The sequence below is a fragment of the Sinocyclocheilus anshuiensis genome, unplaced genomic scaffold, assembly GCF_001515605.1.
Source record: "Sinocyclocheilus anshuiensis isolate Anshui unplaced genomic scaffold, SAMN03320099.WGS_v1.1 scaffold3416, whole genome shotgun sequence".
NCBI lineage: Eukaryota > Metazoa > Chordata > Actinopteri > Cypriniformes > Cyprinidae > Sinocyclocheilus > Sinocyclocheilus anshuiensis.
The window spans coordinates 53747-69339 of record NW_015550134.1 but is presented as its reverse complement, the minus strand read 5'-3'; the positions used below and the strand labels follow the sequence as shown (position 1 = coordinate 69339).

Sequence of the window (15593 nt, the reverse complement as noted above, 5' to 3'; positions counted from 1 at the left end):
AGGCAGAAGTCTCCAAACTCATCCTTTCTAATCATCCTACTACTTGTCCGCTTGATCCTATTCCATCTCATCTCTTTCAAGCCATTTCTCCTGTAGTTGTACCTGCACTCACTCACATCATTAACATATCCCTTCACACTGGTGTTTTACCCTCAACATTTAGACAGGCTCGTATAACCCCACTACTTAAGAAACCTACCCTTAACCCATCTCTTTTAGAGAACTACAATTTTTACTCCCTCTAACTCTAGCACTCTGTATTCTAATTCTATTCTTAAAAAAAAAAAAAAAACACTTGTCCCTTTTAGACTAAAAAACTAACACTTGCTTTAGACTGGCAAGAGCGGATTCCAAATCTTCAATGCTTATCTTGCTGGATCTGTCCGGTGCTTTTGACACTGTTAACCACCAGATCCTCCTATCAACCTTATTGGCAAATGGCATCTCAGAAACCGCACTCCAGTGGTTTGAGTCTTACCTATCAGATAGGTCCTTTTATTTATTATTTAAAAAAAAACCTTGCTACGTGTACTGCATTAAGCTAACTGAGACTTGTTATAGCACTTGTTGCTTCCATTGTCCTCATTTGTAAGTCGCTTTGGATAAAAGTGTCTGCTAAATGACTAAATGTAAATATAATGAGCAGTATCACACGAGGAGCCATGCGATACAGCTGTATATCAGCATAGCTTTGATTTAGCTGTAGGTACGAGGTTGCACAAGTGTGTAAATAAAAAAAGAGACAACAACCGAGAGTCTTTAAAAACCCTCTTTTGTGCAGAACTACTTCCTTCAAACCTAAGTTTGACAGTTTAACAGCTGAGCTCAAGCCTCCATTACTAATTTCAAAACATCACTTTAGAACCTAAAGTGCATCTGATACCAGCATTCATTCCTCAGGTCAATCTTATATTTATTATAGGCGATAATCAGTTTGAATGTCCACTGAGGAAGGCGATATCTTTGTCTTTGTCCAATTAAGGGGATTTCCCATGATTTCGCAAGTCAATGCATTTGTCGGTTGCGTCCCTATGGTTGCATCTTATAAGGCTGTTTAAAGTAGTAATAACGTCCTTGTTTCAGGCTGTGTGGGAGAGTGTGGATATTTTATGATACCGCTGTGGTCGATTATTTGCGTTTTTTAAAGAAGTAAAGTAGAATGAAGTGTTTGTGAGAAAGAGTGAAAATGAGGGTGAGAGCACTTTTACAAAATTTGTAACTTTCATGGCCTCTTAAACTTTAGTTAATTACACTGTAATTACAAAGTATTGATCCCTTTATTTATTTATTTTTTATTTTGCACATTTTATGTTGCAACCGTATGCTAAAATGCTTTAAATACATTTTTTTTTCATCAGTCTACACTTACACCCCATAATGGTGAAGATTCATTGTTTTGTCATTGTCCTTGTTGGAAGGTGAACCTTTGGCAGAGTATGAGGTCCTGAGTGCTTTGGACCAGGTTTTCATTAAGGATATCTCTGTATTTTCTGGTGTCCAACTTTACTTCTACCCTGACCAGTGCCCTAGTCGCTGCCATTGAAAATGGTCCCGTGGTCAGGTCAAGTCAAGTCAAGTCACCTTTATTTGTATAGTGCTTTATACAATACAGATCGTGTCAAAGCAGCTATACAGTGTCAAACAGGAAAATAGTTAACAATAACAGAGTAATTTTTCCAGCTAAAGTCAGTTCAATGATGATTCAGTGATGTCATCATCCAGTTCAGCTCTCTTCCAATAGTGTCTGTGCAATCAGCCAAAGGCGTCAGTGGCAAGGAACCAAAACTCCATCGGTGACAGAAATGGAGAAAAAAAACCTTGGGAGAAACCAGGCTCAGTCGGGGGCCAGTTCTCCTCTGGCCAGACGAAACCAGCATGACGTGGATGCCAGGTTAAAGAGATGGGTCTTTAATCTAGATTTTAACTGACAGAGTGTGTCTGCCTCCTGAACAACGCTAGGTAGATTGTTCCAGAGTTTGGGCACTAAATAGAAAATAGGAATATGAAAAGCCGCCCGTTGATTTTGATATTATTATTATTAAATGGCCAGAGTTTTGAGATCGCAGCGGATGTGAAGGACTATAATGTGATATGAGCTTGCTCAAGTACTGAGGAGCTAAACCATTCAGGGCTTTATAAATAATTAGCAAGACTTTAAAATGTATTCACTGTTCAATAGGCAGCCAGTGCAGTGTTGACAGAACCAGGCTAATATGGTCTTACTTCCTGGTTTTAGTAAGAACTCTAGCTGCTGCATTTTGGACCAGCTGGAGTTTGTTTATTAAGCGTGCAGAACAACCACCCAATAAAGCGTTACAATAATATAACCTTGAGGTCATGAATGCATGAATTAACATTTCTGCATTTGACATTGAGAGCATAGGTCGTAATTTATATATATTTTTAAGATGGAAAAATGTGGTTTTGCAAATGCTAGAAACATGGTTTTCGAAGGAAAGATTGCTATCAAATATCACACCTAGGTTTCTAACTGATGACGAAGAATTAACAGAGCAGCCATCAAGTGTTAGACAGTGTTTTAGGTTATTACATGCAGAGGTTTTTGTTCCCTTAATTAACACCTCTGTTTTTTTTTTTGTTTGTTTTTTTCAGATTTTAGCAGTAGGAAATAACTAGTCACCCAGTTTTTTATTAACTATGCATTCTGTTTGTTTTGCGAATTTGTATGTTTCATCGGGCCACGAAGAAATATAGAGCTGAGTATCATCAGCATAACAGTGAAAGCTAACACCATGTTTCTTGATGATATCTCCCAAGGGTAACATGTAAAGTGTGAAAAGCAATGGTCCTAGTACTGAGCCTTGTGGTACTCCATACTTCACTTGAGACCGATATGATACCTCGTCATTCAAGTGCCTTATGTCATTGGAATCCTTTGCTCATGACAAAACCCATGCCTCGGATTTGATCGTAACCCTGGCGAAATTTATGGCCATTTTGGATTATTTTTTTTTTTACTTACTTTTGTGAACTAGTCCTATGATTTTCACTCAACCTCAAACAACTGCAGTACAATTCTCTGGACTCTCTGGATCAATAATTATCAAAAAAGGTTGAATTTTACCATGGGTAGCCATAACTGGGTCATTTAGAAAAGGGGCATGGCCAAATATACCCAAAAGCCTATAAATCCGAAAGAAAAACTCAAAACCTCACAAAACTAAAGGTGAGCACATGCAACAGATGATTCTAATCAAATTGCAAAAAAAATAAATAAATAAATAAATAAAAAAAATCATATGTTCATACATACACTAGATCTTCATATCATATGATCTCCTCATTCTGAACAACTTTGCCTCTAGGACCACTGCTCTCAGTCAAACTGTTCTTTAAATATTTGAGAATATTTATTTATTCTAGGTTTTTAACTATTCTCTGGACTGTCTAGGTCAATAATTAACAAAGAAATGTTGACCCTTTGCATTTGGACAGCTATAATAGGGTCATTTAAAAAATATGGTCTTAATCTTAAAGTGAAGTAACATGTGGCCAAGTATGGTGACCCATACTTGGAATTTGTGCTCTGCATTTAACCCATCCAAGTGCACACACACACTACTGTGAACACACAAACACACCGTGAACACACACCCGGAGCAGTGGGCAGCCATATTGCTGCGCACGGGTAGTAGTTGGGGGATTGGTGACTCGCTCAAGGGTCTCACCTCAGTCGTGGTATTGAGGGTGGAAGAGAGTGCTGATTATTCACTCCCCCCACCGACAATTCCTGCCGGACCTGAGACTCGAACCCGCAACCTTCGGGTTACAAGTCTGACACTCTAACCATTAGGCCACGACTGCCTAAAATTTTAACGAAAAGCCTATAAATCCTAAAAGAAAACTCAAACCTTAATAAAACTGCAAACTCCTGTATCATGGGGTCCTAAACAAGCATGCAAAATTTTATAGAGATCGGGCAAAAACTGACACTATAGTAGATAAAAAAGGTTCAAAACAATATAGTTCCTTGGTTAAAGTCCCTGACATTGCAATTATAACCTCTAGATGGTAGCAGAGGACCACTAATGGGTTCATTCATTGCTTCTTTTCTCAGGTTGTCTAATATGCTTATTTTCTCAGGTTTTTATTTTTGGATTTACTTTCAAACATTATAAAATCATTATTATTACATTTTAATCACATTTAATCAATGTCTACCACTGCATTTATACAGACATATCAGGTTTTTGGAGGCATGCATAAAGCTAACTAGCTGTCTAAACCATGTGGTTTATGTAAACCAAGTTATGTAAACCATAACTTACATGTATAAGTAGAATACATTTTGGGGTAACCTGCCCTTATATTTATATGCTGTAAATAGTGAGTGTCAGTATGCCTGCTTTAGTCAGGAACGGTCCACTTACTGAAAAAGCCAGCTGAATGACTTAAAGCACTCAATCCCAGTTCGTCAGACGTGCCATTGATCGGAGTGGCCGTCACATTTTATTTGTTTTTCTGCAGGTTATGCAACATAGTATGCACCCTGGTGAGTTTACAACAACCACAGCAATGGCTTTTAACACAGACATATATAATCTCTGAGTACAAGTGAAATTGTGCTTTCCAAATCATCGTAGCCTAACTTAGCTTCTCCATCCATAACGTGTGCAACATACCAGACACCTTCATCCATCCAATCATGAGTGAACACAGAAAATTGTTTGTATAACAATGTCTGTTTAATCGACTATAATAATATGATGCTTCACACTTTAATTTCTGATGCCTCAAAATCACATTAAAGGCTTTTTTAAAAATGTGGGGGAAAAAACTGAACCAAATAAAATGGACATGGAAAAGCCCAGGACACACTAAGCCGACGGTCGGCCAATGCCGGGTGGTTTTTGAGCGTCGGTCGGTTTTAGTTTTTTTGGTGTGTTCTGCACGATGGATCTAGTAGGACACCGTCAGCGGTTTTTTTGGCCGGTTCTACATTCATAGAGTAGAAAGTAATTACATTAATTATCACCCTCCTCTATACTATAATAGGGTCATTCTACAGAAACGTCCACTTTTGGTATGTCAAGATGTCTTAAAATGTATTTCTTTTTTTAACATTTAAACTTAGACCACATTATTAGATTGCCTTTTGACTTTATGAATACACATAAATGACAGCTTAATGATTTTTTATATTTTTTGTATATTTATTTAAAGATCGCATGTACCCTTTTTTTGTCACTGGTGTTACCTTACTTCTTTGGCAATTTTAAAGGTTTTCATGAAATATAATTTCTCTTTTTTTTTTTCAGCACATGTAGTCAGAGTTACATAAAAATAATGATAATGCAACAAATAAGGAGATTATGTTTTATTTATTTTAATCAGGTTTGTTAAAAGTGTGACTGAATGATGTTAGTTAATTTGCACAAACATGTATTTGCTATAACAATGAAAATATTAGAAAAACAGTTATAAACAAGTAATGATACAATCCTTTAAATCTTAACTCTTGAGTGTAGCAGAATTCAATAGATGTAAAATTATTATCATGTCACATGACACATTTTATAGAATGTGACAGAAAAAAAAACACACAGTAACACCAGTGACACAATGTAACACCAGTGACATACATAAGAACATAAACACTTATTCTTCAGCTATAATTAACAATTACTAAATTGTTACATTTGGCATACATTTGCCAACTAGTGAAAACAGTTAGTAAAAGAACATAAACATCATATATTTGAGAGAAATAGGCCTTTTGTGTACATAGAAAAAGTCTTAGATCTTTGAGTTCATCTCATGAAAAATGTGGGCAAAAACAAGTGTTGCGTTTATAATTTTGTTCAATGTAGGTTATTGGGGGTCAATGCTCCTGCTCTGACTCTTTGCCTGCATCTTTGCTGACGGACCCTCCATGCCTTACGTTCACTTCTCTTCCCCCTTTCACTTAAATTGCTTATTCTATTTCTCTTTTTTGTTTCAATGTCTCTGACATAACTCTGAGTTTCATTTTCTGCAAGTATTCTGCTCTACATCCAGGATCAGCATCCCTACGCTGTCTGTAAAGTCGCTGCTTCTAATAACATAGTTTCATTTTAAAATATAAAAATATTGTAACCCTAATGTGTATTTCAATTGTAATATTTCTGTAAAGTCTAGGGACAGAAAAGTGGACGTTTCTGTAGAATGACCCAATACTGCCTATACTTGTCCTGTGAAATCTTTTCCTATGGACTCTTTATTTTGAAAGTTAACTTTCAGTTTGTATTTTGTTCTTCAGTGGTTATTTCCTTTTCGTGTTTTATTTCCGGTTTTTCATGGTTCCCTTGGTTACATATCATCATTACTTGTTTCTAGTTTAGTTGCTCATTATCCCTTGTGTGTATTTATGATATATTATGATATGAGGTATATATGATGTGGTGTTTAATGATAAAGAACTGGTGAACTGTGGTGTGGCCTGTTAAAGTAGGGTGACCCTACGTGCCCTTTTTCCTGGACACTTCCTGGCCAGGATTTCTATGTTGCCTAAAATATCTAGGTTTTGGCTGTTTTCCTGTTCTCATACTTGCTGAAGGTAATAATCGAAAAGTAGTTTGACCAATAACATGCAGGCATTGTACATAATCGACCAATCGTGGCGCGTGAGAAGGTGGAATCTACAGAGAACTGTCAAAGCGATGCAAATACGCACACATATTAGGTGTGTTGGACTTGGAGCAGTGCTGCGCAGATCGATCGGTGTATGACATCAGAGTACCGCGAGAGAGATTCGAAAGCATGTAAGGAGCATCTGCTCTCTAGAGCTCTCTCGGGTTTACGAAAACAAAGCCAAAACCTGGACATTTTACACAATATAGAAATCCAGGCCAGGACGTGTCCGGGAAAAAGATCACGCATGGTCACCCTAGTTAAAGCCAGTCTGGTTGCTGATATAACAAATAAACCCTATAGAAGGGCATTTTATTCGATACACTCGAACCAGCCTCCAGATTAGATAGGGGAATCAGTAGTTCAGCTTTTTCCATTTCTGCGTTTTTGGCCTGTAGGGAGATTTGTTTAGGTCTTTCTTTGACCGGAAGGACAAAACCTACATAAGATCATAAGTGGGCAGTCAACTGATGTTGAAAAGAAAGGTAAAATATGCAAATCAAACTGACGTCAAAAACTTGACATGGCGTTGATTTGATGTAAACTGAACGTCAAACATATTGGACTACATATACATTAAATTTCAGTGTGGCATTAACTTCCTATTTTCACCCAATGACCACTGAAAGAAATTGCCGTCCAAACTGAACGTAAAATGATGTTACAGCATCTTGATCAAGTCTTGACCAATATTTCACGTCAAATTGATAATCAAGCGTTTTTATATCCCATGTTATTTTCATGGTAGCTATTTCAAGAACACCATAGCACTACCATGGTGAATGTCCAAAAAATGTGCTTCTATGGTTCTAGATGATGATAGTTACCAAGCAAATTCTTTTGGTACATCAACATATGAATATGGTTCATTTATGTCATTCTTTAGCAGGTTAGCAAAAAGTGTAACGCAGCAGTACACTGGCAGGGAGGCAAGGGATAGTTGACCCAAAAATAGGTCACTTCATTCCAAACCTGTATGATTTTTTTCTTCTGTGAAACATAAAAGATTTTAAACAATGTTGGTAACCAGGAAATGAGTAGTTTTTTTTTTTTTTTAATAGACTGAATATAGCTCACACCAAAATAAATATTTAATGGCAATGATTTGTGGACAGGCTGTCAAAACAAATTTTTTTTAGTATACTGAAGCCTCTCCTCTAACATCTGATCAAAAAAGATGGCTTCATTGCCACAAAAGCCTTGTGTTTTTCTGAGTTTACATAATATCCATACATTAGTCAAAAACTGAAATTAATTCATATTTTTATCAGAATTATCCATGCATTTTCCAAAACGCTTATCCTCTGCACCGTCTCGGGCCACAGGTGAGGAGACACATGGACAGACGGCCCGTCCATTGCAGGCCTCACACAAACATTCACACACTCACTCAAACCTGTGGGCAATTTTTTGTTTCCAATTCACCAGTGATGCATGTCTTTAGATTGTGGTGGAAACCGAAGCCCCCGGAGCAACTCCACACAGAAAGACTCCTGGCCTTCTTGCTGTGAGGCGACTCCCTATCAGAATGAGCATTCTGATAATACTGAAATATTCATTTACATTACATTTAGTCATTTAGCAGACACTTTTATCCAAAGCGACTTACAAATGAGGACAACAGAAGCAATCAAAATCAACAAGAGTAATAATATGCAAGTGCTATAACCAGTCTCAGTTAGCTTAACACAGTACACATAGCAAGTTTTTTTTTAAATAATATAAATAAAAAGAAAACCGATAGAATAGAAAAAGTAATAATAGTAAATATTCATGAAAAATACAAGTCTTCTTTGCTATCTTTATTGACAATGTTCTCCAAACAGGTGCTGTAGGCCTTGGTCTCCTGGAGGAAATTAATTAAATTTGTCATGGACCCTGACCCTGCTTGTATATGTGGAATTTTCCTGAAATAATAAAAAGCTGTACAAGAAAATGTAAATTTTTTAATTTAAATTGTAAATTTTTATTGGAATAATACATATCAAAATTATTTATCTTACATCTGAGCCTTTTTGGAGATGAATGCATTGTTTTCTTTTCTATGATTTAACCACTGGGAGAGCAAACAATTCTCATTCACTGCATTGCTTTAATAGAGATTTAGTTAATCTAATTACTTTTAAAAGGTATTTGACCTAAATGGAAAAAAAAAACAATAGTACTTTTTGCATTACTATTATATCAGTAACGTAACAATTGAAAAACACATTAGAGTGACACCACAACATACAGTAAGGATGTTGTTACCTTGACAAAACAAGCTTGTGGCCTCATATACAACCTATTTCACATTCCCACAGGTTAACATGTTGTGGTCTGAACATGCAATGATGTTCTCACAGGTTAATATGTGGGCTTTGATTAGGGTTAGATAAGTACAGTAAAAATCAATGACCCAAACCCATCTCTTCCCGGACACCTTCATGAGAAATAAACTGGTTTTGTGCTTGTGCCACACTACAGATATCTATATAATCTGATTTATTCACTAACATGCCCATCTTAATTGGGTGGAAAAGATATTAAATCATTGAATAATAAACCTACAGAAGCCATGAAACTACACATCTTGTAAGTCAATCGAGCAGGGGTTCTCAGCTCTGGCCCTCAAGGTCCACAACCCTGATCAAGCACACACGAACAAGCTGATCGAGGTCTTCAGGACTGCTAAAAAAGTTAGAGGCTGGCAAGTTTGGTCAAGGCTGGAGCTTGAGGTCCAGAATGGAGAAGCCCTGAATTTGAACAAAAAACACCCAAGGAGTAAAGAGCAAAAGAATTTATTTTTGGGGTGAACCATCACTTTAACCCCTCAGTTTCACTGTGAGAGAAGGTTGTTTATTTCAAGGCCATTTATTAATTTACTCTCATAATGTGTGTCCATTCTGAAAATCCAAACAAACCTGCAGCTGAGCTTGGGAATTAAAGCATAAGAGAAACATATGGATAGTTGCAGACAACAGCAAACCAGTTCTAACTGGGCCATTTCTGCCCCTAAAACCTCAGACTGAAGTGAATGCATAAGAAAACAAAGTAAATATGATTATGCAATGATTGTACTTGAGTGTCTCAATAGTTGGGTTTCTTGTTGATGAGTAGGCAAAGGGAGGACAGCGCCGCCCCGAGTCTGGAGGCTTCGCTGCAGGCGGTGGGCAGCAGGGTGTAGTCTGTCAAACGCTGGAAAGCCTGAAACAGAGAAGCAGCAAATATAACAAACACAGCTTCTGCCATCCTATCATATAATCAGCCATGAGAAAAGCAGCTTTCTTTAGTTTGATCTGTTTCTTCTATTACCTGCCAGCAGACACAACTGCCAGCCGAAGCAGGTTTTCATTTACTCAAATTTTTCCTGACACTAGCATCTAGTTTAAAGGGGTCATATGATGCTGCTAAAAAGAACATTCAGTATGTGGAAAATAATGTGTTTTTTAACCTTAAACCGCATAAACACATTTCATTACACCAAATACACAAAATAATGTTATTTTTAGCAGCGTCATATGACCCCTTTCACAGGAAAGACAAGTCAACAGACATTCCACGAACTATAAGTAACTTTGCAAATACAGCTAACTCTCATTACAGTATTAGTAGACTCTTACAGTAGGTTAGGGTTACTGTTAGTAGAATAAGTTGACATGTACTTGCAAAGTTACTTATAGTCAGCTGATCGTCCATCAAAATAAAGTGTTAGCAGACATGAAGCAGTCTATGACAGCCAGCTTATCGAAATAAAACCAAACATCAATGGTTTTGATTTAATTTGGCTTAGTGCAACTATGAAATTGCAAAGGCTGTGATTTTTGATGAAAGAAATATATGATCAGAATGGCTTGTTTGGTTTGCAGTATATGTGCACTTGAAAAAGCAACCAAACATTTTCTCAAAACTGTAATGAAAAGCGTTTATAAAGCTTTAGTTCAATGGAAGACTACATTTAAAGGTCCCACCCTCCCTGCATAATTACTCTCCAAAGCCATGCCTCCTCCAAAACACATGAGCGCGCACAAGCAGACCGGAGGCTAAACAAACAGCGACACGATGAGAGATGGCGCAGGTGGAGGGTTGAGTCCAACTCTGTCAGATTACCTCACGTCTCATTCACCGGTGAGAAATTATTACAGTGCATAATATTACAATAATAACACCTTTCATTCTCGCTGAGAAATGTCAGAGGATTTCGATATGTTAGATTTTGCTGTATTTGGCTGTGCAGTGGTTTGGGTGGCTCGCCAATGTATTAGATTTCTCTAATACATAAAATAAGTTCAAAATAAATTAGTCATTCACCATAATAATCAATGAATATTCGAAGATGCCACAATCCCACAAAGCTGATGGTTGTAAAAACTGACGGGATTTAAATTCCCGAAGAAACGGGCTAACCTTTCACAGGTGAGAATGGGTTGCTTTGTGTTTTTAAATGTATTAAATCAATATTACAAGTTTTGAAACATTGGTAACTTATGTTACTGTTATGGTGAATGACGTCAAGTTGACCCTTCGAATACAGCGGACGGCTTACGTATAGCGGCCCATAGAAACAGTCGCTAATGAGGAATCTACGTATACATATCTATGGTTTTCAGTAGAGCACCTGGTGTTTTCAGCTGGCTAAAAACGCTTTGGTGGTCACACAGCATTATTGTTACTTGCAGCTAGCTACACATAGAGCCTGTGTTATTAATATATTTTTTTTTTATCAAGTACTTTTTTACTTAAAAGTTTAATAAAAACTGTACTGTACTTATAAATTAAAAAACTGCCTTTTATTTTGACACTGTAAAGCTGCTTTGACAATCTGTATTGTAAAGCGCTATATAAATAAAGATGACTTGACTTAAAGATTAAATGAAAATGTATTTTATGTAAAAGTTAAATAAAAACTGTACTGTACTTAAATGTTAAGTACAATACATTTTCATTTTCAAGTACAGTACAGTTTTTATTTAATTTTTAGGTACAATATATTTTAATTTTATTAATTATTTAAGCTTTTTATTTGTAAGAAAGAGACAGCAGAATATGTTCATTCTATCTGTTCAGTGTCATTTTACTGAAGCATTCAAGTAGCTTTTAAGATATTATTTTTTTATGTTTTAAATAGGGCTGTCAAGTGATTATTTAAAAAAAAATTATTACATAATGTGCTGATTAATTAATCAAATGAATCTCAAATTAATGAGATTAATTAACATGTAGCCTACATCATGTGCCGATTAAAGATAAAGTTATTATTAAAGATTATAGTTATCATTGTGTTAATTTAGAAAAAAAACACTGAATAGACAATAACAAAAAGGTAGCTGAAATATACATAGCTTTAGAAAGAAATTTATTAATTCAACATACAAAATACAAATAAATAGTGATAAGAAATTATTTGAAAAAGAAACGATTCTCTGAATATAAAACTAAAAGCGCCAGTAGATGGCAGCAAATCCCTGTCTTAAGTGAGTCATTCAAACATTCATTCAGTCGATTCGTTCAAACGGCTGATTCATTCAGAAACGAAGCAAGTGACTGTCTTTATAATGGTTCACTGAATCATTGATTCACTCGATTCGTTTAAAAACGTGGATTCATTATTGAAACACCGCTGTGTGTTGATGATCTGAGACGCACAACAGTTCTCCTAGAGCTTTATTTTCATTAGTGAAATTACTGACAATGTGTCTAAAATGTAATTATTCACTTTTACCTTATCTTCATTTTTAGGTAAAAACTGTTATGTAACCTATTTTTGTTCTTCTACCAGCCAATGATAATTCTGAAAGAAAGCACAGTGTTTGATATAGTAACACATGCAGCTTTCACGTGCATCTGACTGACAGAACCGTGCGCTTGTATTTCAGCCAGCGGTGCTGTTAATGTTATGGTTATTTTAGCAAATAGTTTGCTCCTTAAAATTCAGTTCAGCAGCATTAAGTTGAAGAGGGTAAACTTTATCACTCGACTGAATCTACACATGCATTTTAGGTGTTCTTGCTCCATCCAAGCAATGAATGCACGTCTTTGAATGAGCGCTGTAGCGTATTCTTCAACCGCTCAGGTAATGTCAATACGACCCATTTCAGGAGCTGCCAAAATTATATTTTTAAAATCAGTTAGGGCTATAGAAATGCATATTAATATTTACAAGTAAATCTCCATATTGGAAATCTCCATATGGAAGTTTTGACTTCCATCAGGGGTGTTAAAGCCTTCTTTAGGGGGGGTCAGACCCCCCGTAATTTGCATCCTGGTGTTAATGGTCAAACTGTACTTACAACTGTACTTAAAAAGTGGATGACAATAATAAATATTCTTATTAGGAATAAAACTGCCTCGTTTTTTTTTTTTTTTACTGTGCATAGCTGTAGCTGAATAGTAAGACCTACTACATTACTGTATTTTAATGTTGGTCATTATGGTGGTACTTGGTGTAAAAAGTTTGAGAACCACTGATTTATAAGAATGGTTTTCCACTGATGACAAAAGCTCAACTTGACACAAACCTGTAATGATACAAGCAAAACCGGCTTGTGTTGTTGATTACTCTCTGTGATGTGACTGCTTTTACTGAGCATCCTCTGTTACTCACAGGAATACTGTTGGGACACTCCTCCGCTGTGGGGTGCAGGAGGTAGTCCACTTTAGCAGGACCTCTGATGTAAATGCAGTTAGCAGCGACATCCTCGGGTACAGACAAGATCTCATAGTGATGGTCAGTCAGCTGCTCCATCACCTGGAGCGAAAACAAAAAACACACACACACAGCTGATGACGTACTTGTTGATAATGTGACTGCATACATCTATGTACGTGTATGAACCGATTATGTCACATAGCACATACTCACTCGGAGTGTTTTCTTGGCCCCGTCACTGCTGCTGATGATGATGGTATCAGGGCCACCCATGGAGCAGATGTTCTTCAGACGAGAGCCTCCACACACCGGCACAGTGGACACCGCAAAGTCCTGAACACACACAGCCACGCAGCATCAGACCTTTGTTATTTGCCTTTTCCTAGTAATTTCCAGTTATTAGTAATACTTCCTAAGGCAAACCCTGAGTATTAAATATTAGGATGCCCATGCTATGAACGTGAAGTTCGGCAGCTTTCTGAGGAGAGGGGTGTTGCTACCTTTCTAAGCAATCAGACTTGCAATTTACCTATTTGCACTGAAAAGGAGACCCAAGCCATATCCACAGACCAGAATATCATAGGCTCTAGGCCTGTCTCTTCAGTGTTTAAGCAACCTCTCACAAGTCACAACATCCAAGCACTGCAATGCCGGGTTTTTTTTACACAGGCAAAGCTTTTACAGTGATTCGATAATCCACTTTAGACATTCTACTAACTACAAGTAACTACATGTCAACGAACTCTCATTAGAGTATTACTAGACTGTTATGTTAGGGTAGAATAGTAGAATATGTTTACAAATACTTGCAAACTTACTTATAGTCTGTTGGGGCGCCATCCAAATAAAAGTGTTAGCAGATACTAAGCAGACAGTGTACTAATACTCGAATGACTGTTAGTTGACATTCTTAAGGTTAGGAGAACGTCTAAAAGAGACTATCGAAATAAAGTGTTACCAAAAAGAGAGGCACCTTGTGATCATCTGACCAAACAGCAAGGATTCAGTTCAAAGCATTAAAGCAATGAAATTCATTATTAAAAAATATCTGTCATCTACAATGTATAAAGTGCACGATGATTACGGCATTCTAATCAGCCGGTGCTAACAGATCCAATCCGACCGAATCACAGCGCTCACCTTGAAGGTGTCAGCCAAAACTTCTGCCCCACGGTGATTGGTGTGTTTCGAAATGCCTACAAAGAACTCTTTTCCAGTGAAGAGGACATCACTTCCTTCTAGAGTTGCTCCAGCAGACCCGCCCTCCTCGTCGCCCATCTCCAGCACCGTCAGCTTCAGCTCGCTCAGGACGCGCCTCACCGCCTCCGCCTGGAGAAAACACACTGCTGAGCCCCAGTAACGTCTGCATCTCCTACAGCCCTGCGTGTGCCACTTACCTCATTGCGTCTCTGCTGTTTGAGGGGTCGTGTGATGAGCGCCGTGTCACCTTGGATCACAGCCACGTCTTCGATCCTCCAGCTCTCCGGCAGCTCGGAGACTGCTGGGATTTCTATCAACTGCAGCCCCAATTTCTGCCTCAGCGCGCCTGTCAGCACCCCCATCTGACGCTGGGCCTTGGCGAGGTCCGTCTGAAACCCTTCTCCGCCCTCCGCCAACTTCCCAAAGGATTCTGGGATACCTCTGACCACAGCATGCGTGAAGCAGCCGTATGGAGAAATATTGGCCATGACGGCGTATGTATGAATGGTTATGCGTGTATGACAGGTGTCTGTTGAATGTTTGTATATAGGCTTGACTGTGTGTGTGAGGGACTCTGATTCATAAACTGAGTAAGTTTTAAGTCTATGCAGGACAGTCTTGGAGTGGAAGTGACTGCAAGCCTCTAGCAACAGCAACTTCTTGACGTCCCCGGATCCCCTGGGCAGAAACCTCCAGGAGTGTGTTTGTCCCTTTAATACTGCCTGAGACAGAGAGAATAAACTGAGAGAGAACTTCATATCGTGAAGAGCTTATAGACCAAACCAACTATTTATGTGAATATTTGGAAAATCTAGGATCCAAAGTGAAATGAATCAACCTGGTGCACTTTCTTGAGAGCTAAATTAAGAGCTCAGACTCAGTGACCAAACTGAATAAATAATGTCTTTGCACCTGGACTTTAAAGTTGACTCAAACATCTACTGATTTCAGTTGTCAGAGTGTCTCATTCCACATTAGTGTCCCGTTACTGTTTATCAAGTGAGAAGCAGCTTTAAACCATTCATGTGCATAAGACAGGGGTCTCCAAACTCGGTTTGGAGACCCCTGGCATGAGTGAACTGAACAAATAATTGAAATGTTTTTTATTCCTACCTTGTATCTGTTACATAATGTT

The 15593-nt window shown here is 37.7% G+C and overlaps 2 protein-coding genes across 7 annotated transcripts in view; one reads left to right on the top strand and one right to left on the bottom strand.

Annotated features, from left to right (window-relative positions):
• The window catches only part of LOC107660991 (lysosomal thioesterase PPT2-A-like), a 16347-nt gene extending 6964 nt beyond the window's left edge, over nt 1–9383 (top strand). Inside the window, exon 7 of the mRNA XM_016450430.1 lies at nt 8457–9383. Coding sequence (XP_016305916.1) covers nt 8457–8465 — 9 coding nt within the window. The 3' untranslated portion in view covers nt 8466–9383. The remainder of the gene's footprint in view (nt 1–8456) is intronic.
• LOC107660989 (N(G),N(G)-dimethylarginine dimethylaminohydrolase 2-like) overlaps nt 8441–15593 on the bottom strand; it is a 10220-nt gene continuing 3067 nt past the window's right edge. For 4 of the 6 annotated variants that reach the window (XM_016450423.1, XM_016450425.1, XM_016450428.1 and 1 more), the window contains 5 exons: nt 14656–15180; nt 14399–14587; nt 13472–13591; nt 13214–13357; nt 8441–9816 (listed from right to left, as the gene is read on the bottom strand). In XM_016450423.1, the coding sequence (XP_016305909.1) occupies nt 9700–9816; nt 13214–13357; nt 13472–13591; nt 14399–14587; nt 14656–14946 (861 nt within the window). In that variant the 5' untranslated portion in view covers nt 14947–15180 and the 3' untranslated portion in view covers nt 8441–9699. The remainder of the gene's footprint in view (nt 9817–13213; nt 13358–13471; nt 13592–14398; nt 14588–14655; nt 15181–15593) is intronic. The other 2 variants (XM_016450427.1, XM_016450426.1) reach the window with 1 other exon arrangement.